Below are 24,503 nucleotides of genomic sequence, written 5' to 3' on the forward strand. Positions count from 1 at the left end.
AACCTACAAACCTGCACGCCTTTGGAGTGTGGGAGGGAAACCGGAGCGCCCGGAGAAAACCCACGCAGGTCACGGGGAGAACGTACAAACTCCGTACAGACAGCACCCATAGTCAGGATCGAACCCTGGTCTCTGGCGCTGTGAGGCAGCAACTCTACCGCTGCGCCACCGTGCCACCTCTGACGGAAGTATATAAAATGATGAGAGGCACAGATAGGGTAGACAGTAAGAACCTTTTTTCTCAGGGCGGACATGACAATGACTCGAGGGATTAGCTTTAGGGTGGAAGGGGCAAAGCTTAAAGGAGACGTATGGGGCAAATCCTGTTAAACAGAGGATGGTGGGTGCCTGGAACAACTTGCAGGGGGTGGTGGTGGAGGCAGATACGATAGAGGCGTTGAAGGGTTGGGTACATGGACAAGCAGGGAATGGAGGGGTATGGATCACGTGCAGGCCGAGGAGATTAGTTTAGCTTGGTATCACGTTCGGCACGGACATTGTGGGCCGAAGGGCCTGTCCCTGTGCTGTACTGTTCTACGTAGCTTGAAAACGTCGAACAGCTAACTCATGTGCACTGGCGATACTCACGTGGACATTGTGGTCAGGGAATGCTCAGTGGGATGGCCAACAAGTCCCAGCTTCCAACAGTCCAGAGTCAAGAGGCAACAGTGTTTTATTGTCGTGTGTCCCAGGTAGAACAATGGCATTCCAACTTGCAGCAGCACAACACAACATGGAAACATAGTGCACTGTAAACAACAACAATAATAATAATCATAATCATAATCATAATAATAATAATAATAACTAGAACAAGTGGACCCGAAGGGCCCAAACCTCTCCTGCATTTGTGTAGCACCCTCTCCTTCTCCTTCTCCTTCTCCTACTCCCCTCCCCCTCCCCACTTCCCCTTCCCCCTCAACCCCCCTTATCCATCCTCCTCCCCTCCCCCCACCTCCCTCCCCCCCACCTCCCTCCCTCCCCCCCACCCCCTCCCCTCCCTCCCCCCACCCCCTCCCCCTCCCTCCCCCCCACCCCCCACCTCCCTCCCCTCCACCTCGCTCCCCTCCCCCTCCCTCCCCCCCACCTCCCTCCCCCCCACCTCCCTCCCTCCCCCCCACCCCCTCCCCCTCCCCCCTCCCTCCCCCCCCACCTCCCTCCCTCCCCCCCCACCCCCTCCCTCTCCCTCCCCCCCACCTCCCTCCCCCCCACCCCCCTCCCTCCCCCCCATCCCTCCCTAGGAGATAGATTTAAACTTTGAAATGTGAATAACTTTAAATATATAACACCGATTTCAATGAAATTTCTTCCATTAGCACCAAAGGGACGACGGTGAGTAAGGTGGGCCTACAGTTGTCGTGCTATCGTGCACCGTTTTGGCTGTAGTTCAGGAACAAACAAACAAACAAACGAGAGTTTTAGTATATAGATAATAATAATAATAATCTGAAGAAGGGTCTCGACCCGAAACGTCACCCGTTCCTTCTCTCCTGAGATGCTGCCTGACCCGCTGAGTTACTCCAGCATTTTGTGAATAAATACCTTCCATTTGTACCAGCATCTGCAGTTATTTTCTTATAATAATCTATGTAGTTCAGAGCTTATTGGAGGTTGTGGTTTAACAGCCTGATGGCTGTAGGGGAGAAGCTGTTCGTGAACCTGGACGTTCCATTTTTCAGGCTCCTGTAGCTTCTGTGGATGGTACAAGATGGTACAAGATGTAGCAAGGGGCAATATTAGCAGAAGGTAATGGAAGCAGTCAGAGATTGTATCGCATGTATCGTTATTCACAGTTTAACTCCCCGTACGTTTTCTATTCTATCGGATGTCAAAACGTGACACAATACTTTGACAAACATACAGTTCAGTGCCATCTATGGATTTACTGCTTCGTGTAAACAAATAATTGGAGGGGAAAGCTATAAATATGATAAATTCTTGTAACAAAGAAGTCATTTCAGGATCTGACACTGGCTGTGTTTGTCACCATTGTGATTCCCATTCCTTCACATTGTGACGTTTATTGATATTTGTTCCAGATTCCGCGTCGTTCGTAGTCAACACCAACTCTTAGACAATATTTTATCGCTCAGTGGACTGTCGTTTTGCAACTGCATAAAAAAATAACCACAAAGGCTTCCAGACATGAATCATTTCTCAGTGTTTGATGGCTGGACGTAACATTTTTCATTATCTTAGTTTAGTTTAGAGATACAGTGTGGAAACAGCCCACTGTATCCATGCCGACCACCCACCCACCGATCACCCGGTCACGCTAGTTCTACATTGTCCCACCTTCTCATCCACTCCCTGCACACCAGGGGGGCAATTTACAGTGAGCCGATTACCCTACAAACCTACAAATCCAACTTTAGATAGTTCCTCTGTCCCTCTCTTCCCCTCCCCCTTCCCAGATCTCCCTCTATCTTCCTGTCTCCACCTATATCCTTCCTTTGTCCCGCCCCCCTGACATCAGTCTGAAGAAGGGTCTCGACCGAAACGTCACCCATTCCGTCTCTCCCGAGATGCTGCCTGACCTGCTGAGTTACTCCAGCATTTGTGAATAAATACCTTCGATTTGTACCAGCATCTGCAGTTATTTTCTTACACAACCAACAAACACGCACGTCCTTGGGGTGTGGGAGGAACCGAAGCACCTGGAGGAAACCTACGCGATCACAGGGAGAACGTGCACAAAGTCCACGCACGCACACACAGACAGCAGCCGAGGTCAGGGTGGAACCCGGGTCTCTAGCGCTGTGAGGCAGCAACTCTACCACTCCAGCCTTGCCTCTTGCTCCACTGAGCAGCACTAATGTATGGATGCAAATACAGTTCAACAACAGTTCAACAGAGCTTTATTTGTCATTCGGTACCAAGGTACCATAACGAAACTACATAGCAGTCACACAAAAAAGAACACAAGACACATGACCCCAACACAAACGTCCATCCCAGTGACTCCAAACACCCCCTCACTGTGATGGAGGCAACAATGGTTTCCATGGTTTTGATGGTTTAGTTTAGTTTAGAGATACAGCGCGGAAACAGGCCCTTCGGCCCACCGGGTCCGCGCCAACCAGCGATCGATCCCCGCACACTAACACTATCCTACACACACCAGGGGCAATTTACACTTATACCAAGTACACAAACCCAAGCCAATTAACCTACAAACCTGCACGTCTTTGGAGTGTGGGAGGAAACCGAAGAGCTCTATATTTAAGAGGGAGTTAGATGTGGCCCTTGTGGCTAAAGGGATCAGGGGGTATGGAGAGAAGGCAGGTACGGGATACTGAGTTGGATGATCAGCCATGATCATATTGAATGGCGGTGCAGGCTCGAAGGGCCGAATGGCCTACTCCTGCACCTATTTTCTATGTTTCTATGTTTATCTCGGAGAAAACCCACGCAGGTCACGGGGAGAACGTACAAACTCCATACAGACGGCGCCCGTAGTCAGGATGGAACCCGGGTCTCCGGCGCTGTGAGGCGGCAACTCTACCGCTGCGCCACCGTGCCGTTTCAATGGTTTCTTTATTGTCATGTGTACCGGGTACAGTGCATACAGATCATCGAGACTATCCACGAACATAACCACGGTCACCCCAGTTAGTGCAGCGTACACAGAGCAGCCCACCGAGTCCATATACAAGAGCCGCCATCTTGCCTCTGGCGTGGACTTGTCATTCATCCTGAAAGGGTCAAAATGCTGGATCTCACTCCACGCCATCACTGCGGGAGTCCCTGCACATCCCCTCCCTATTAAACAAGTCCACGCCAGATACACCAGCATCCCAAAATCAAAAGAAATGGGGCGCAGTGCTAGAGTTGCTGCCTCACAGCGCCAGAGACCCTGACCACGGGCGCTGTCTGTACGGAGTTTGTATCTTCCCCCTGCGTGGGTTTTCTCCGGGTGCTCCGGTTTCCTCCCACACTCCAAAGACGTACGGATTTATAGGTTAATTGGCTTCGGTAAAATTGTAAATTGTCCCTAGTGTGTGCCGGATAGCGTGAGTGCGCGGGGATCGCTGGGCGGCACGGACTCGGTGGGCCGAAGGGCCTGTTTCCGCGCTGTATCTCTGAATCTATAAAGTTGCAGTAAAGATAGAACATCTGTTGGATTTTAATTAAAAATCACAAGCTGACAGCTGTTTGCGATGTTGATTGACTGAAGCCTTAGTGCATGAATATTCATTGCAATCATAGTTTTTACAAGTAAACGTAGAGTTTTGATAGTTAAACCTTTATAGTTGAAAGGTTAAATCTCTGTGGTTTAGCGTTTTCTTCCCAATTATTACCTGCCAAATGGGGCCTGAAATGTGTCATTTCAGAAATTAAAGTGTAAATTGCCTGAAGAATCTTTCCCTGACCACATGCCTCACCAGTCTCAATGTTCCCAGAGCATGAGTCCCTCATTCCACATGTCTGCACCTCCACACAAACATGTTGCTACAAGTCTATTAGTCACACTGACTCATCATCACGGTGTGGGGCAGTTTCTAAGTGGCGTGCGGTGTACTAAAAGACAATGGCGTTTCTCCACACAGGCGCAGCGGTAGAGTTGCTGCCTCACAGCGCCGGAGACCCGGGTTCCATCCTGACTACGGGTGCTGTCTGTACGGAGTTTGTACGTTCTCCCCGTGACCTGCGTGGGTTTTCTCCGAGATCTTCGGTTTCCTCCCACACTCCAAAGTCGTACAGATCTGGAGGTTAATTGGGTTGGTATTAATGTAAATTGTCCCTAGTGTGTGTAGGATAGTGTTAGTGCGCGGGGATCGCTGGTCGGTACGGACTCGGTGGGCCGAAGGGCCTGTTTCTGCGCTGTATCTCTAAACTAAACTAAACTAAAGTGTGGTGAATGATGGTCGGCTGTGAGCGATGGAATGTCTTCGGTTGCACGAACGACTGGGGATATTGTTTGTGCATTCGTGTTAGATTTATTAATTTATTGACTTCTTCTTTATTTTACATTATCTGTGTGTACTGTATTTACAAGCCTGTGATGCTGCTGTAGGGGAGAATGTTATTGTGTCCTTGTCCGTACAAATGACAATCAAACACTCTCACTTGACGTTGAGTCTGAAGAAGGGTCTCGTCTCGAAACGTCACCCATTCCTTCTCTCCCGAGATGCTGCCTGACCTGCTGAGTTACTCCAGCATTTTGTGTCTATCGTCGGTTTAAACCAGCACCTGCAGTTCCTTCCTGCACAACTTGATTAAAAAATCCTGTTCCACTAATTCAATATAATCACAAGGGAACCAAAGAAGCTACATGCCTCGTACAGGTGACAGTGGAGAATGTACCGGGTCAGAATTCCCTCCCACTATTTGCATTCCCGATAGGGGTTGCCAACTTCCTCACTCCCAATTAAGGGACAAGAGGTGACATCATCGCCCTCACCCAGCCAGCGGCCACGTGCTCCCGCTCCACCAATGGCGGCCGCCCGGGCCGGGAGGCGGGTTGTTACGCAACCTCCGTTTGGCAAACACACTCGGCCCCGCTCCCCAAACACACTCCGTTAGCCTACACTGCCCGGGCCTACAGTGTCCGGGCCTACAGTTTCTGGGCCTACAGCGCCCCCACGGGCCTAATACGGGACAAAGGCAGTCCCGTATGGGACAAACCAATTTAGCCCAAAATACGGGATGTCCCGGCTAAATCGGGACAATTGGCGACCCTAATTCCCGACCACATTTGGCACAGACACCACTTCTGATTCTCCATCGCAACAACCTGGAGCTCAATGCGCTCAAGACAGTGGAACTAATTGTAGACTTTCGAAGAGATCCCCCTCCCCTCCCCCCACTCACCATCAACACCACCACAGTCACATCTGTGGAGTCATTTAAGTTCCTTGGAACCATCATCTCCAGGGACCTTAAATGGGGGGCCACCATCGACTCCACAGTCAAAAAGGCCCAACAGAGGATGTACTTCCTGCGGCAATAAACGGGTCCTTTTCAGAATGGCAGGCAGTGACTAGTGGGGTACCGCAAGGCTCAGTGCTGGGACCCCAGCTATTTACAATATACATTAATGATTTGGACGAGGGAATTGAATGCAACATTTCCAAGTTTGCGGATGACACGAAGCTGGGGGGCAGTGTTAGCTGTGAGGAGAATGCTAGGAGGATGCAACGTGACTTGGATAGGTTAGGTGAGTGGGCAAATGCATGGCAGATGCAGTATAATGTGGATAAATGTGAGGTTATCCACTTTGGTGGCAGGAACAGGAAAGCTGACTATTACCTGAATGGTGGCCGATTAGGAAAAGGGGAGATGCAACGAGACCTGGGTGTCGTGGTGCACCAGTCATTGAAAGTAGGCATGCAGGTGCAGCAGGCAGTGAAGAAAGCGAATGGTATGTTGGCATTCATAGCGAAGGGATTTGAGTATAGGAGCAGGGAGGTTCTGCTGCAGTTGTACAGGGCATTGGTGAGACCACACCTGGAGTATTGCGTACAGTTTTGGTCTCCTAATCTGAGGAAAGACATTCTTGCCATAGAGGGAGTACAGAGAAGGTTCACCAGATTGATTCCTGGGAATGGCAGGACTTTCATATGAAGAAAGACTGGATAGACTCGGCTTGTACTCGCTGGAATTTAGAAGATTGAGGGGGGATCTTATAGAAACTTACAAAATTCTTAAGGGGTTGGACAGGCTAGATGCAGGAAGATTGTTCCCGATGTTGGGGAAATCCAGAACAAGGGGTCACAGTTTAAGGATAAGGGGGAAGTCTTTTCGGACCGAGATGAGAACTTTTTTTTTCACACAGAGAGTGGTGAATCTGTGGAATTCTCTGCCACAGAAGGTAGTTGACGCCAGTTCATTGGCTATATTTAAGAGGGAGTTAGATGTGGCCCTTGTGGCTAAAGGGATCAGGGGGTATGGAGAGAAGGCAGGTACGGGATACTGAGTTGGATTGACAGCGTTTCTGCGCTGTATCTCTAAAAACTAAACTAAACATTACCTACCTAGATTGATTCCAAAGACATTTGGGAACTTTCTTGATTACCATTAATGAGACTAGTTTTATTTGAATTCCATGTTTATTTAATAACCTGAAATGAAAAGGGGGAATCAGAAGTGCCTAGTGTGTGTGGGATAGCGTTAGTGTGCGAGGATCGCAAGTCAGCACGGTCTCGGTGGGCCGAAGGGCCTGTTTCCACGCGACAACTCTAAACTAAACTAAACATGCTGGGCTCACTCTGACCTACATGGACTCCGAGGTAACTTTGAGCAATTCTACACCTCCTTTGGCACATCACGTACTGTGGTATCAGTCTGGATTCATCTCTTCACATGCGGCTGGCTTCACGTTGAAGTTCCACTCACGGCGTGGAGATAGCCTTATTTTTGCTTTTTTTGACTCCCTGATTTAAGACGACAAGGGATTTGACAGCTGCATCTCTTTCATCTTTTGCAGGAGGATAAATGACTTCAAGCCCATTTTAGATGCTCATAAATCAGAAAGCAATCTTCCCCCAAAGCAGACATTCACAGTTGCAGGAAGTGAAATGGAAGACCGGGGGGAAAAGCCTTCTGTTTACATCAGGGAAAGCTGTACAGTTTGCTGGCTCGGAGAAATTATCTCTGTTTTAGATTATTTATTTTTTAGATTTAGAGATACAGCGCGGAAAGAGGCCCTTCGGCCCACCGGGTCCACGCCGCCCAGCGATCCCCGCACACTAACACTATCCTACACACACTAGGGACGGTTTTTACATTTTACCCAGTCAATTAACCCACATATCTGCACGTCTTTGGAGTGTGGGAGGAAACCGAAGATCTCGGAGAAAACCCACGCAGGTCACGGGGAGAACGTACAAACTCCGTACAGACGGCGCCCGTAGTCGGGATGGAACCTGGGTCTCCGGCGCTGCATTCGCTGTAAGGCAGCAACTCTACCGCCTCGCCACCGTGCCGCCCACAATTAATTCACACATCACATCACACCACAGTACGTGATGTGCCAAAGGAGATGTAGAGTTACTCAAAGTTACCTCGGAGTCCACGTAGGTCAGAGTGAGAAAGGTTACCCCTGACACCAAATATCAACCCAAAAATATTTAATAAGTGCATTTCCTTTCCTTTCCATTTGTAAATATTTTTTTTAAATGGAACATCTTTGGGCGTGATCACTGTTCTGCCACAGTTTTGCTTACATTTCATGTTTGTCTGGATACTTATTGACAAATTGGCCAATTTCTTGAATATTTATTGTTTTGGGGCGTTGCATTTATCTTTATCTTGTTTGCGGAATCTGTCAGCACAAAATTAATGACATTCCTTGTGTGTTTGCAGCCTCGATAGCGCATATATTACCCACAGAAGAAACCTCTTGGTTCAGTCTTCCTTATTTACCATTGCAGTGAACAGAGTCATGCGGTCACACAGCATGGAAACAGGCCATTCGGCCCAAGATGCCCCATCTACACTAGTCCCACCTGCTTGCATTTGGCCCATATCCCTCTCAACCTTCCCTGTCCATGTACCCGCCCAAATGTCTTTTAAATATTGTCATAGTCCCAGCCTCAACTACCCCCTCTGGCAGCTTGCTCCATGCACCCACCACCCTATGTGCAAAAAAGTTGCCCCTCAGGTTCCTATTAAATCGTTCCCATCTCAACCTTAAACCCATGTCCTCTGAATCCTTGATTGTCATAGATTCAATGAAGTGTAGATAGTGCTTCCTTTTACGGGGCAGGTCAATAAACAATAGGTGCAGGAGGAGGCCATTCGGTCCTTCGAGCCAGCACCGCCATTCAATGTGATCATGGCTGATCATTCTCAATCAGTACCCCGTTCCTGCCTTCTCCCCATACCCCCTGACTCCACTATCCTTAAGAGCTCTGTCTAGCTCTCTCTTGAATGCATTCAGAGAATTGGCCTCCACTGCCTTCTGCGGCAGAGAATTCCACAGATTCATAACTCTCTGACTGAAAAGGTTTTTCCTCGTCTCAGTTCTAAATGACCCCTTATTGTTAAACTGTGGCCCCTTGTTCTGGACTCCCCCAACATTGGGAACATGTTCCCTGCCTCTAACGTGTCCAACCCCTTAATAATCTTATACGTTTCGATAAGATCCCCTCTCATCCTTCTAAATTCCAGTGTATACAAGCCTAGTCGCTCCAGTCTTTCAACATATGACAGTCCCGCCCTTCCGGGAATTAACCTAGTGAACCTACGCTGCACGCCCTCAATAGCGATGTGTCAGAAGACACATTTATTCTGGAGACATGGCTTCCAAAACCTATCTGCCGTCTGGGGATCAAGAACCAGAGGGCACTGGTTAAGATGAGAGGAGCAAGATTTAACAGGAAACTGAGGGGCAACTTTTTCACTCAGAGGGTTTTAGATTTTTTTTTAGATTTAGAGATACAGCGCGGAAACAGGCCCTTCGGCCCACCGGGTCCGCGCCGCCCAGCGATCCCCGCACACTAACACTATCCTACACACACTAGGGACAATTTTTACATTTACCCAGTCAATTAACCTACAGACCTGCGCGTCTTTGGTGTGTGGGAGGAAACCGACGATCTTGGAGAAAACCCACGCAGGTCACGGGGAGAACGTACAAACTCCGTACAGACGGCCCCCGTAGTCAGGATCGAACCTGAGTCTCCGGCGCTGCATTCGCTGTAAGGCAGCAACTCTACCGCTGTGCCACCGTGCCACCCATTGTGGGCCGAAGGGCCTGTTCTGGTGCTGTACTGGCCCATCCATGTTCTATGACGTCTGATGGCTAGAGTCATATGATAAATAATGTGATGCAATCCTCTGTGAAAAATGGTATTGCCTCCAAGGAGATGGCATGATGAGTATATTTAGATCTGCGAATGACTTCACCCAATACGCTAGCTAACAGGTCGGATCAACGGCACAATGAGATTGAGATATTCTCGTAATTAAGCTGCTGGCTGTTTGTGGCCTGAAGCTACATTTTCATAACAGTAGCATAATAATAGTTGACCATATGATCACAACTGGCTTAGTCAGGCAAAATCTTGAACTGTGACCGCAACCTTCCTCAGCTCAGTGGCAAAACGCTTAGCACAGAAGCAAAATATGCACCTCATTACGAATTATGGTGTCACTCTACTGATATTAATGCAGATTTATCAACTGAATACATTTACATATATATATATTTAGATTAGTTTCTCACACACCATGCCTGTAAAACTGAACTCTGCGCCTTTATGATATTTGGAAGAACATACGAAAGTTATTATAATTGGAAGACAGACACAAAATGCTGGAGTGACCCAGCGGGTCAGGCTGCATCTCTGGAGAGAAGGAATGGGTGACGTTTTGGGTCAAGATCCTTCTTCAGACTGAAGAAGACTCCTCAGTCTGAAGAAGGGTCTCGATCCGAAACGCCACCCATTCCTTCTCTCCAGAGATGCTGCCTGACCCGCTGGGTCACTCCAGCATTTTGTGTCTGTCTTCGGTTTAGAACCGGCATCTGCAGTTCCTTTCTACTTATTATAATAAGATGCGATTTGCAAATCCCAAATGTACCCTGGAGGTTGCTGCTGAAAAACTCAAACAAGATACAGGTTTCTGACTATTTGACTCTGAGATTCAGCCTGAGCCACAGATTCAATGCCCACATCCCATGGGTCGGGAACCATTACGAGCAACTTGTCATTAACATTTTGTCAAAATGAGACTTTGTCAATAGGAATGTTCAGATGCTCAGCAAAACTCATGGGACCTTGTATCTACTGAAGTTTTAACCTCATCAGAATGATCTCATTGTAAATAAATTGGCCATTTTCTGTAATTTCCAATGTGATTTTAATGCCACTCGTGGTGTTAGCAGCCAATGGACAGACAGTCAATGTGCCGTGCCTTTTTCAGATATTTCATGTATTGCATTGTATTGTATAAGAAAATAACTGCAGATGCTGGTACAAATCGAAGGTATTTATTCACAAAATGCTGGAGTAACTCAGCAGTTCAGGCAGCATCTCGGGAGAGAAGGAATGGGTGATGTTTCGGGTCGAGACCCTTCTACAGACTGATGTCAGGGGGGGCGGGACAAAGGAAGGATATAGGTGGAGACAGGAAGATAGAGGGAGAACTGGGAAGGGGGAGGGGAAGGGAGGGACAGAGGAACTATCTAAAGTTGGAGAATACATTGTATTGTATTGTAATTCCAGAGAATTCGTAAGTTCATAAGTTATAAGGCCTGGATAGAGTGGAGAGTCTAGGACCAGAGGGCACAGCCTCAGAATTAAAGGACGTTCCTTTAGGAAGGAGATGAGGAGGAGTTTATTTAGTCAGAGGGTGGTGAATTTGTGGAATTCTTTGCCACAGAAGGCTGTGGAGGCCAAGTCAGTGGGTATTTTCAAGGCAGAGATGCAGTAGATGGATTCTTGATTAGTGCGGGTGTCAGGGGTTATGGGGAGAAGGCAGGAACGGGGGATAGGAGGGAGAGAGGGATCAGCCATGATTGAATGGGGGAGTGGACTTGATGGGCCGAATGGCCCAATTCCGCTCCTATCACATGTACTTATGCGAGCAGAATGAGTCCATTTGGCCGATCAAGTCTAATCCGCCATTCAATCATGGCTGATCTATCTCTCCCTCTCAAAGGGGAGGCCATTTAAAACTGAGGTGAGAAAAACTTTTTCACCCCGAGAGTTGGGAATTTGTGGAATTCTCTGCCACAGAGGGCAGTGGAGGCCAATTCACTGGATGAATTTAAAAGAGAGTTAGAGAGAGCTCTAGGGGCTAGCGGAATCAAGGGGTATGGGGGGAAGGCAGGCACGGGTTACTGATTGTGGATGATCAGCCTCTAACGTGTCCAACCCCTTAATAATCTTATACGTTTAGATAAGATCTCCTCTCATCCTTCTAAATTCCAGTGTATACAAGCCTAGTCGCTCCAGTCTTTCAACATATGATAGTTCCGCTATTCCGGGAATTAACCTAGTAAACCTACGCTGCACGCCCTCAATAGCAAGAATATCCTTCCTCAAATTTGGAGACCAAAACTGCACACAGTACTCCAGGTGCGGTCTCACTAGGGCCCTGTACAACTGCACACAGTACTCCAGGTGCGGTCTCACTAGGGCCCTGTACAACTGCACACAGTACTCCAGGTGCGGTCTCACTAGGGCCCTGTACAACTGCACACAGTACTCCAGGTGCGGTCTCACTAGGGCCCTGTACAACTGCACACAGTACTCCAGGTGCGGTCTCACTAGGGCCCTGTACAACTGCACACAGTACTCCAGGTGCGGTCTCACTAGGGCCCTGTACAACTGCACACAGTACTCCAGGTGCGGTCTCACTAGGGCCCTGTACAACTGCAGAAGGACCTCTTTGCTCACTGCAGAGACACAAGACACTGTAGATGCTGGAGTCCGGAGCTAAACACGGCGCTGGAGGGGTCAGGCAGCATCCGTGGAGAGAATAGACTGGCGACATTTCCGGTCGGGACCTTCCTTCAGAGTTAATGTTACCTGCCTGAGACTATTGGAGATGGGAAAACAGAAAAAGTAGTTTAAAGTTGCAGAAATAGTGAAGGAAAGATGGAAAACCAGAGGAATTATGTCTGGTTTAGCGAGATCAAAGACTTTTATGTGGCAATTAAAGCAGATAATGCTTCTTTACTTGATTTGTGTGTTGCTATTAGCTGGATTGTGCAACTTGTCTACAGGGTCAGACTGTACTATCACTAGTGTTGCCATCTTCCTCACTCCCAAACACGGGACAAGGTGACATCACCGCCCCGTGCCCCACGTGACCTCACCCAGCCAGCGGCCACGTGCCCGGGCGGCCGCCATTGGTGGAGCGGGAGCGCGTGGCCGCTGGCTGGGTGAGGTCACGTGGGGCGCGGGGCGGTGACGTCACCTCTTTGTCCCTTATTTTGGAGTGAGGAAGTTGGCAACCCTACTAACGCGGGACAAGGGCGGTCCCGTACAGGACAAACTAATTTAGCCCAAAATACGGGATGTCCCGGCTAATTCGGGACCGTAGGCAACCCTAACTATCACAGGCATTCCCTTTGTCACTGCATATCGAAACAGGCCCTTCAGTCCAGCGAGTCCACGCCAACCATCGACCACCCGTTCACACTAGCTCTATGTTATCCCACCTTCTCATCCACTCCCGGCACACTGGGGACAATTTACAGAGGGGCCGATTAGCCTACAAACTTTGTGGTGTGGGAGGAAACCGGAGCACCCAGAGGAAACCCACGCGGTCGCAGGGGGAACGTGCAAACTCCGCGCTGACAGCACCCGAGGACAGGATGGAACCCGGATCTCTGGCGCTGAGGGCAGCGGCCCTACCCGCTGTACCATCCTATAGGAAAGGAGAAAAACTGACCTCGGATCACAGGCATCGGATTACTGGCGGAAAATGCCATTTTGGTCATTGAGGTAAGTGGGGTGGGAATGAACTGGGGGGAAATGATGGGGTTAAGGTGGGAAAACATAACAAACTAGTGGTTGGTTTTGTTCTATCAGCCTAGCAATTTGCTATTTAATTCTTATTTTTGAAGTCGACCTCCTTTGTATGTGGGAGTTTAAATCGCCAAATGTATTCTGCTGGTTCTCCAGATATCTTTGCTCTCTTATGTAATGTGTATTTTACAGTTCCCTCCTCCTCAGTCCTCTTCCCATTCTTATCTGGCTGTGAACACCTTTATTAGACAATAGACAATAGGTGCAGGAGTAGGCCATTCGGCCCTTCGAGCGAGCACCGCCATTCAATGTGATCATGGCTGATCATTCTCAATCAGTACCCCGTTCCTGCCTTCTCCCCATACCCCCTGACTCCACTATCCTTAAAAGCTCTATCTAGCTCCCTCTTGAATGCATTCAGAGAACTGGCCTCCACTGCCTTCTGAGGCAGAGAATTCCACAGATTCACAACTCTGCAGGCGGAGATTGCCTGCAGTTGAAAATAAATATCCCATTCTTGAAAGAAAAGCACTTTGAAAATTTTACTATTCAATATATTTACTATACAACGTTGCCGTTCCCATTAGTGCGGTATCGTGAATTATGGATTGGCAGAGTTTGCCTAGACAGACACTGAATTAACGAGCTAGTAGCTGTTTGTTATCTCTCTCTCTCCCTTTGTGGAGAGATGGTAGCAAGGATTCTTTCATGAACTATTCAGAATTTCATTTTGTCCATCCGTTTCTTTTTTTTTCCTGAAACGAAATTCATGCAACTCAGAAAATTCATAAAACTGAGTTAAACCCTCGCCTGTTCGAGCAAGGTGCTTTTCAAAGTGCTTTTCTTTCAAGAATGGGACATTTCTTTTCAACTGCAGGCAATCTCCGCCTGCAGAGTTGTGAATCTGTGGAATTCTCTGCCACAGAAGGCAGTGGAGGCCAGTTCTCTGAATGCATTCAAGAGAGAGCTAGACAGAGCTCTTAAGGATAGCGGAGTCAGGGGGTATGGGGAGAAGGCAGGAACGGGGTACTGATTGAGAATGATCAGCCATGATCATATTGAATGGCGGTGCTGGCTCGAAGGGCCGAATGGCCTCCTCCTGCACCTATTATCTATTGTCTATTGTCTGAGTCTCTAAACTAAACTAAACTAAACTACAGCGGCTAATTAACCTACAAACCTGCACGTCTTCGGGATGTGGGGGGAAACTCACAGGGTCATCGGTAGAAGGTGCAAACTCCACACAGGAAGCAGCCGAGGTCAGGATGGAACCCTGGTCTCTGGTGCTGTGAGGCAGCAACACTGCCTGGAGAATATCTAACCAAGGAGTTACCTGGTGTTCAGCGTGGTTTGATAAAGTGATGTTACAAGGTATCTGGACAAAGATAAACAAGGAGAAATTAACCAGTAATCATTGTTGTGATCACTATCTAGTGAACTCTGCTTGCAAGTGTGCATGTTCGGTCAACGGAAAATGGTGGGAAAGGTTAGGCAGCATCTGCGGAGAAACAGAATTAATGTGGAGACACAAGACACTGCAGATACTGGAGTCCGGAGCTAAACACAGCGCTGGAGGGGTCAGGCAGCATCCGTGGAGAAAATAGACCGGCTACATTTCCGGTCGGGACCTTCCATCAGAGTTAATGTTTCCTGTCTGAGACTATTGGAGATGGGAAAACAGAAAAAGTAGTTTAAAGTTGCAGAAATAGTGAAGGAAAGATGGAAAACCAGAGGAATTATGTCTGGTTTAGCGAGATCAAAGACCTTTATGTGGCAATTAAAGCAGATAATGCTTCTTTACCTGATTTGTGTGTTGCTATTAGCTGGGTTGTGCAACTTGTCTACAGGGTCAGACTGTACTATCACTAGTGTTGCCATCTTCCTCACTCCCAAACACGGGACAAGGTGACGTCACCGCCCCGCGCCCCACGTGACCTCACCCAGCCAGCGGCCACGTGCCCGGGCGGCTGCCATTGGTGGAGCGGGAGCACGTGGCCGCTGGCTGGGAGAATATCTAACCAAGGAGTTACCTGGTGTTCAGCGTGGTTTGATAAAGTGATGTTACAAGGTATCTGGACAAAGATAAACAAGGAAAAATTAACCAGTAATCATTGTTGTGATCACTATCTAGTGAACTCTGCTTGCAAGTGTGCATGTTCGGTCAAAGATTTCAAATCTAGGCCAAAGGTTCCCAAACTACAGTTTGCTGAACCCACTTTCAATAAGGTATTTCAGATTTACAACATCTGCAGCATTTAGCTTTCCAACTTTGGAGAGGTTTTTTTTTTTTTAGACTTTAGTTTAGAGACACAGCGTGGAAACAGGCCCATCGGCCCACCGAGTCACCCCGTACACCAGCCAGCCAGCGATCACCGCGCACACTAGCTCTCTGCGACACGCCAGAGACAATCTCCAATTCACAGAACCCAATTAGCCTACAAACCTGCACGTCTTTGGAGTGTGGAAGGAAACCGAAGCACCCGGAGAAAACCCACGTGGGTCAGGGGGGAATGTACAAACTCTGTACAGACAGCGCCCGCAAACAGGATGGAACCCGGGTCTCTGGCGCTGTGAGGCAGCAACTCTACCGCTACGGCCCACAGCGTCCATTTTCTGTCTCCATCTTTCTTCACTCAAGTTACAAGCATGGATTAAAAACGGTCTTCTATAATTACACTTCTCAGGACACGGTACCCAGGTCGGTAAACCTCTGGTTTTAAAGCTGTCTTCTAGGAAACGTTTCAAACACGACCCTTTGGGGCATTCCTAATTCCTGCCAATATTAGAGGAAAAGAACTGTAAAATCAACAGTAAAATCAAATCACTTCCTGGGGCAAACGGAAGAAAATTGGATGCAAAATTAAAACTTGTTTAGTTTAATGTCACGTGTACCGAGATACAGTGAAAAGCTTTTGTTGCGTGCTAACCAGTCAGTGGACTGTACATGATTACAATCGAGCCGTCCACAGTGTACAGATACATGAAAAGGGAATAACGTTTAGTGCAAGATAAAGTCCAATAAAGTCCAATAAAAGATAGTCCAAGGGTCTCCAATGAGGTAGATAGTAGTTCAGCACTGCTCTCTGGTTGTGGTGGGATGGTTCAGTTGCCTAATAACAGCTGGGAAGAAACTGTCCCTGAATCTGGAGGTGTGCGTTTCCACACTTCTGTACCTCTTGCCCGATGGGAGAGGGGAGAAGAGGGAGTGGCCGGGGTGAGACTGGCCCTTGATTGTGCTGCTGGCCTTGCCGAGGCAGCGTGAGGTGTAGATGGAGTCAATGGAAGGGAGGCGTGCTGGTCTGGGCTGCTTCAGTGGTTTAGTAGATAACATTATCCCTCCAGCTTTACATTTCACTCCTCCTTTTCTCTCCTTATCTTCCACCCTTCTGTCCCCTTTTCACCTCCAGCCTCTGTCTCTTGCTCCACTCATCTGCCAATCAGCCCCCTCCCTCACCTACATCCACCTATCACTTAAAAAGACACAGAGTGCTGGAGTAACTCAGCAGGTCAGGCAGCATCTGTGGAGAACATGGATAGGTGATGTTTCACAGAGTGCTGGAGTAACTCAGCGGGTCAGGCAGCATCTGTGGAGAACATGGATAGGTGACGTTTCACAGAGTGCTGGAGTAACTCAGCGGGTCAGGCAGCATCTGTGGAGAACATGGATAGGTGACGTTTCACAGAGTGCTGGAGTAACTCAGCGGGTCAGGCAGCATCTCTGGAGAACATGGATAGGTGACGTTTCGGGTCGGTTCGCTTCTTGTGACCTATGTTTCCACCTATCACTCACCATGCTTTGTCCTGCTCCCACCTCTCTATTCCAGCTTTATCCCATTTTATTAATTTTTTTAATTGAAAAAATAATAATAAAATGTTGTATTTTGAGGGCTGCACTGTGGCGCAGCGGTAGAGTTGCTGCCTTACAGCACTTATAGCACCAGAGACCCGGGTTTGATCCCGAGTATGGGTGTTGTCTGTACGGAGTTTGTACGTTCTCCCATGACCGTGTGGGCTTTCTCCAGGAGCTCCAGTTTCCTCCCACACTCCATAGACGTACAGGTTTGTTGGATAATTGTCTTGGTATAAATGTCAAACAATTGTCGCTAGTGTGTGCAGGATGGTGTCTGGTCAGAGCAGACTCAGTGGGTTTAGTTTAGTATCTCTAAACTAAACTAAACTAAACTAAACTACTCCAATCAGTCTGAAGAATGCTCCCGCCCTGAAACATCATCTGTCTATTCCCACCACAGATGCTGCCTGACCCTCTGAGTTCCTCCAGCACTTTGTGATTTGCTCAAGAATCCAGCACCTGCAGTTTCTTGTGTTGCTTTGAGAAACGGTCTGGTCCGGATAAAGGGATGAGAGGATTCAAAATGGATTAGATTTAATCTTTAAAGTTACAATAATAAATTCTGAATCCTGTTTCCCCGTGCAATCTATTGCACAGTAACATTGGTCATTTTGTCATGTCTGTTCTTCCCAGCACTTCTTCAGAATGACCAAATAAAAATGTTTCTTTCAGTCAGACTGCACCCTGACTTTAATGTGTCTCACTATTTTCATTTAATTTACGCTAGTCTAAACCCTCGATTCCCAGTTGAATATCTTTCATCTCCCTGAGTCATGACAAGGACAATAGCAGGAGATGCTTAAATAGCAGGAAATACGGCGCGGAAACAGGCCCTTCGGCCCACCGGGTCCGCGCCGCCCAGCGATCCCCGCACACTAACACTATCCTACACACACTAGGGACAATTTTTACATTTGCCCAGCCAATTAACCTACAAACCTGTACGTCTTTGGAGTGTGGGAGGAAACTGAAGATCTCGGAGAAAACCCACGCAGGTCACGGGGAGAACGTGCAAACTCCGTACAGACAGCACCCGTAGTGTTGCCTGGGGATAAAATGTTTTAAATTTCATCTAGCCCTCTCAGTCCCGCCATTCCAGGAATTAACCTAGTAAACCTACGCTGCATGCCCTCAATAGCAAGAATATCCTTCCTCAAATTTGGAGACCAAAACTGCACACATGATTACAATCGATCCATTTACAGTGTACAGATAAATGATAAGGGAATAATGTTTAGTGCAAGGTTTAGTGCAAGGTTTCCTGCCACACTCCAAAGACGTACAGGTCTGTAGGTTAATTGGCTTCGGGTACAATTGTCCCAAGTGTGTAGGACGTGGAGTTGATCCTATTTTCCTGCGTTTGGCCCTTACCCCTCTAAACTCAGTCAGATTGACAAGCAGAGCATACTGAAGAAGCCTATACCCTGCTTTGATAAGATGCAAGTCATCTGATTAGCCGTCAGCCATCAGAGTTTGTCCATGAGTGTATTACTAGTCCAGTACGTGATGGTTGTGGATCATTGAGCGCAACTCAGCCATGATCGCATTGAATGGCGGTGCTGGCTTGAAGGGCTGAATGGCCTACTCCTGCACCTATTGTCTATAACTCCCATCCGTACAGCTGTGCAATATCAACGTCAGTAATTTAAACAATCTAATAACAATCACCATCAAATTACTCACCTGTTGTAAAACACGTCTGTTCATTCATAGAAAAAAGGCACAGAGTGCTGGAGTAACTCAGCGGGTCAGGCAGCATCTGTGGAGAACATGGATAGGTGACGTTTCACAGAGTGCTGGAGTAACTCAGCGGGTCAGGTAGCATCTGTGGAGAACATGGATAGGTGACGTTTCACAGAGTGCTGGAGTAACTCAGCTGGTCAGGCAGCATCTCTGGAGAACATGAATAGGTGAGGTTTAGCATGGAAACAGGTCCTTCGGCCCACTGAGTCCCTGCCAGCCACCGATCAGCCATTCGCATTAGTTCTGTTATTCAGTTTCTCATCTCCACACACTAGGGCCAGTTTAGAGGCCAGTTCACCTACAAGCAGCATGTCTTTGGTTGTGGGAGGAAGCCGGAGATCCTGGAGGAAACCCAAGCGGTCACAGGGAGAGTGAGCAAACTCCACACAGGCAGCACCCAAGGTCAGGATGGAACCCGGGTCTCTGGCGCTGTGAGGCAGCGGTTCTACCCGCTGCGCCACCGTGACGCCCATGTGGTGGTGGGTGATAGTGGTGGGGTCAGAATGGCCAGTCACTGAATGCGCCCAGTGGCTGACTTGTGTGAGTCCACCCTTGAGATGGAGACAACAGAACTGCAGATGCTGAAATCGTGCATAAAACACAAAGTGCTGGAGGAAGTCAGTGGGTCAGGCAGCATCTGTGGAGGACATGGATAAAACACAATCAGGTTGGGATAAACACGCAAACTCTGCACACAGACAACACCCGAGGACGGGATCGAACCCGTGTCTCTAGTACCGGACGTTCATAGGTGAAAGGAGCAGAATTAGGCCATTCGGCCCATCGAGTCTACTCTGCCACTCAAATCATGGCTGATCTGTCTTTCCCTCTTGACTCCATTCACCTGCTTTTGCCCCATGGCCCCTGTCATAAAAGGCAGCAGCTGTACCAGGTGTACAGGTGTACCAGGTGTACCCAGCTGTACCAGGTGTGCCAGTGTGCCGCCCTTCTACACCAGCTCCACCTATGCTAGTCCCACCTACCCTCGTTTGGCCCATCACCCTCTAATCCTTTCCTATGCATGTCCCTGTCCAAGTATCTTTAAATGTGTAGAAAGGAACTGCAGATGCTGGTTTACACCGAAGATAGACACAAAATGCTGGAGTAACTCAGCGGACAGGCAGCATCTCTGGATAGAAGGCATGGGTGACATTTCGGGTTGAGACCCTTATCTCTGTGTGTCTCTCTCTCTCCGGACTTTCAGTCTGAAGAAGGGTCTCGACTAGGGTTGCCAACTGTCCTGTATTAGCCGGGACATCCCATATTTTAGGCTAAATTGGTTGTCCCGTACGGGACCGCCCTTGTCCCGTATTAGGCCCGGGGGGCGCTGTAGGCCCAGACGCTGTAGGCCCAGACGCTGTAGGCCCGGACACTGTAGGCCCAGACACTATAGGTCCAGACACTGTAGACCCGGACGCTGTAGGCCCGGACACTGTAGGCCCGGACGCTGTAGGTCCAGACGCTGTAGGCCCGGACGCTGTAGGCCCTGACGCTGTAGGCCCGGACGCTGTAGGCCCGGACGCTGTAGGCCCTGACGCAGTAGGCCCGGACGCTGTAGGCCCGGACACTGTAGGTCCAGACGCTGTAGGCCCTGACGCTGTAGGCCGGACGCTGTAGACCCGGACACTGTAGGCCCGGACGCTGTAGGTCCAGACGCTGTAGGCCCGGACGCTGTAGACCCGGACGCTGTAGGCCCGGACGCTGTAGGTCCGGACACTGTAGATCCGGACACTGTAGGCCCGGGGACCGCTGTAGGTCCGGACAGTGTAGGTCCGGAGGCCCGGGCGCCCGCCTAACGGAGTTTGCGTAGCAACGCGCCTCCCGGCTCGAGCGGCCACCAGTGGTGGAGCTGGAGCACGTGGCCGCTGGCTGGGTGAGGTCACGTGGGTCGCGGGCGGTAACGTCACCTTGTCCCTTATTTGGGAGTGAGGTCGTTGGCAACCCCTAGTCTCGACCCGAAACGTCACCCATTCCTTCCACCCAGAGATGTTGCCTGTCCCGCTGAGTAGCTCCAGCATTTTGTGTCTATCTCCCTTTAAATGTTGTTATAGGACCTTTTTAAGCGTTGTTAGGGTGACTTTATAGGTGGTTATAGACAATAGGTGCAGGAGGAGGCCATTCGCTCTTCGAGCCAGCCCAACATTCAATGTGATCATGGCTGATCATTCTCAATCAGTACTCCGTCCTGCCTTCTCCCCGTACCCCCTGACTCCGCTATCCTAGAGCTCTATCTAGCTCTCTCTTGAATGCATTCAGAGAATTGGCCTCCACTGCCTTCTGAGGCAGAGAATTCCACAGATTCACAACTCTCTGACTGAAAAAGTTTTTCCTCATCTCAGTTCTAAATGGCCGACCCCTTATTCTTAAACTGTGGCAAATAACTCAGTTTACACTCAGTCTCACGCAAATCTTGGAAGCAGTTATGTAATATTTTATTGCCGTCGTTATTTAGAGAGCCACGAATTGCTAGTAATGCAGGAAGATGCATTTGGCTGCTCGACTTGATGAATTGTGTGCATGCCCCTCACTTCGAGGGTTAGTGGTAGCTGGAAACTGGCCGTGTAATGCAGCAGCGGCTGATGATGTCAGCTTGTTGTTGGCTGTCCGGGTCTGAATGACTGAGCTGAGAGGGGGTTGAGCTGGAACGGATCCATTCAGAAGAGGAGGACAGCCAGCCAAAAATGAGCGCTCTTTCTCTGGTGGGGTGGTGTGGTGTGGGGGGGGGAAGGGCACTGTGTCTCTCTCTGGAGCCTGAAACTGAATGATATCCTCTGCTGGGTACATATATAGCATGTGACAATAACACTGTCACAGCCTGAGTGCAATGCAATGCAAATCCACAAATTCCAACCCAGTTATTTTTCTCCATCGCTTTAAAAAAAAAGATTAAAGCAGCCATTTAATTGGGGTTTTGCAACTTGACCGGTGCAGTGCAGGAGACTTGAGTCACGGTGGGAGGGGGGGGGGGGGGGGGGGGGGGGGGGTGGGATGATGAGAAAGGGAACAAAGAAATACTCCTGCAGGCAGACTTGTGTACCAATGCAACCTAATGCTTCTGAGAGCTCGCATGCTTAAAGGGGCAAACTCAGTCCTCTACAAACATGGTGGCAGCGGCCACATGTTTAACATGTGTGGGAGGGGAGAGGTCAGAGATGACCGTGACATCGCCAAAAAATATATAGTTATGGTATTTATTGAGGGATCTTATAGAAACACTAGACCAAGTGGACCCGGTGGGCCCAAAACTCTCCTGCATTGGTGCAGCACACCCTCTCTTCCCCCCCTCCCCCCTCCCCCCCTCCCCCCTCCCCTCCTCTCCCCACCCCACCCTCCTCCCTCTCCCCCCCCTCACCCCTCCTCCCCCCCCTCTCCCCACCCACCCTCCTCCTCCCCCCCAACCCCCTCCCCCTCTCTCCCCACCCCCCCTTCCTCCCCTTCCCCCCTCTCCCCACCCCACCCTTCCTCTCCCCCAACCCCCCTCCCCCTCCCCTTCCCCCCTCTCCCCACCCCACCCTCCCTCTCCCCACCCCACCCTCCTCCTCCTCCCCCCTCTCCCACCCCACCCTCCTACCCCTCCTCCCCACCCCACCCCTTCCTCCTCCTCCCTCTCCACCCCTTCCCCCCCCCCACTCCATCCCCCTCAACCCCCCCATACCCTCCCTCCTCCCCCCACCCCCTCCCTCCCTAGAAGATAGATTTATACTTTAAAATGTGAATAACTTTAAATATAACACCGATTTCAATGAAACTTCTTCCATAGCACCAAAGAGGCAACGCTGAGTAAGGTGGGCCTAGAATTGTCGCGTTATCGTGTACCGTTTTGGCTGTAGTTCAGGAACAAACAAACAAACAAATGAAAGTTTTAATATATAGATGTACAATTATTAAGGGAATGGACAGGTTAGATGCAGGAAAAATGTTTCCTCATGTTGGGGAGGGGGGGGGGGGTTGGGGTGGGGGGGAGTCTAGAACTAGGGGTCACAGTTTAAAGAATAAGGCCTTTTAGGACTGAGATGAGGAAAAACGTTTTCATGCAGAGAGTTGTGAATCTGTGGAATTCTCTGCCACAGAAGGCAGTGGAGGCCAATTCACTGGATGTTTTCAAGAGAGAGTTAGATTAGAGTTCTTAGGGCTAATGGAATCAAGGATATGGGGAGAAAGCAGGAACGGGGTACTGATTTTGGATGATCAGCCATGATCACATTGAATGGTGGTGCTGGCTCGAAGGGCTGAATGGCCTCCTCCTGCACCTGATTTCTATGTTTCCATGTTAGCAAGTGGGTAATCTTCAGGCGTTGTTTCCAACAGCCAACATGTTGTTTTGCAACAAATCATTTATTTCTGAAGAAGGGTCTCGACTCATTTAGAAGGATGAGAGGAGATCTTATCGAAACGTATAAGATTATTAAGGGGTTGGACACGTTAGAGGCAGGAAACATGTTCCCAATGTTGGGGGAGTCCAGAACAAGGGGCCACAGTTTAAGAATAAGGGGTAGGCCATTTAGAACTGAGATGAGGAAAAACTTTTTCAGTCAGAGAGTTGTGAATCTGTGGAATTCTCTGCCTCAGAAGGCAGTGGAGGCCAATTCTCTGAATGCATTCAAGAGAGAGCTAGATAGAGCTCTTAAGGATAGCGAGTCAGGGGGTATGGGAGAAGGCAGGAACGGGGTACTGATTGGGAATGATCAGCCATGATCACATTGAATGGCGGTGCGTACAGGCTCGAAGGCCGAATGGCCTCCTCCTGCACCTATTGTCTAGTTTAGTTTAGTTTAGTTTAGTTTAGTTTAGAGAATCAGTGCAGAAATAGGCCTTGCAGCCCACCGAGTCCACAGCGACCAGAAATTCCCCAATGCTAACACTATTCTACACACATTAGGGACAATTTAGAATTATACCAAGCTAATCAATCTACAAACCTGTACGTCTTTGGAGTGTGGGAGGAAACCGGAGTTCCCAGAAAAAACCCACGCAGGTCACGGGTAGAACGTACAAACTCCGTACAGACAGCGCCTGTAGTCAGGATCTAACCTGGGTCTCTGGCGCCGTGAGGCAGCAACTCTACCGCTGCGCCACCGTGCATCCTGAGTAACCGTGTGGGTTCTTAAATTCTTAAAATAGGTTGCTTCATCTTGTCACGTTGCTGATCGCGAGGCTTTTCCAATGAACAGTTCCCGCTGCTCCATGCCACAGTGGAGACTATAGTTCAGAGGCACAGCATTGCACATTAAATGGTTCGCTTGGGATATTGTCAGGATCAGAATCAGAATGACCTTCATTGTCATCCAAAAAAAGCAAGTCTTTTGGACGAGATTTCGTCCCCCACAGTCCAACAGTAAGAGCAATAAAATAAGCAATTACACACACAACCACAAACCAACACAAAACATCCATCACAGTGAGTCTCCTCCAGTCCCTCCTCACTGTGACGGAAGGCCAGAATGTATTTTCTATTCCCCTGCCGTCTTCTCCCGCGGTCAGGCTGT

The 24,503-nt window shown here is 49.0% G+C and overlaps 1 protein-coding gene across 1 annotated transcript in view; it reads right to left on the minus strand.

The window, feature by feature from the left end:
• LOC144599098 (uncharacterized) overlaps positions 1 to 24,503 on the minus strand; it is a 79,626-nt gene that overhangs the window by 2,666 nt on the left and 52,457 nt on the right. The window contains exon 4 of the mRNA XM_078409817.1: positions 589 to 749. Coding sequence (XP_078265943.1) covers positions 589 to 749 — 161 coding nt within the window. The remainder of the gene's footprint in view (positions 1 to 588; positions 750 to 24,503) is intronic.

This window comes from Rhinoraja longicauda, chromosome 13 (genome assembly GCF_053455715.1).
Source record: "Rhinoraja longicauda isolate Sanriku21f chromosome 13, sRhiLon1.1, whole genome shotgun sequence".
NCBI lineage: Eukaryota > Metazoa > Chordata > Chondrichthyes > Rajiformes > Arhynchobatidae > Rhinoraja > Rhinoraja longicauda.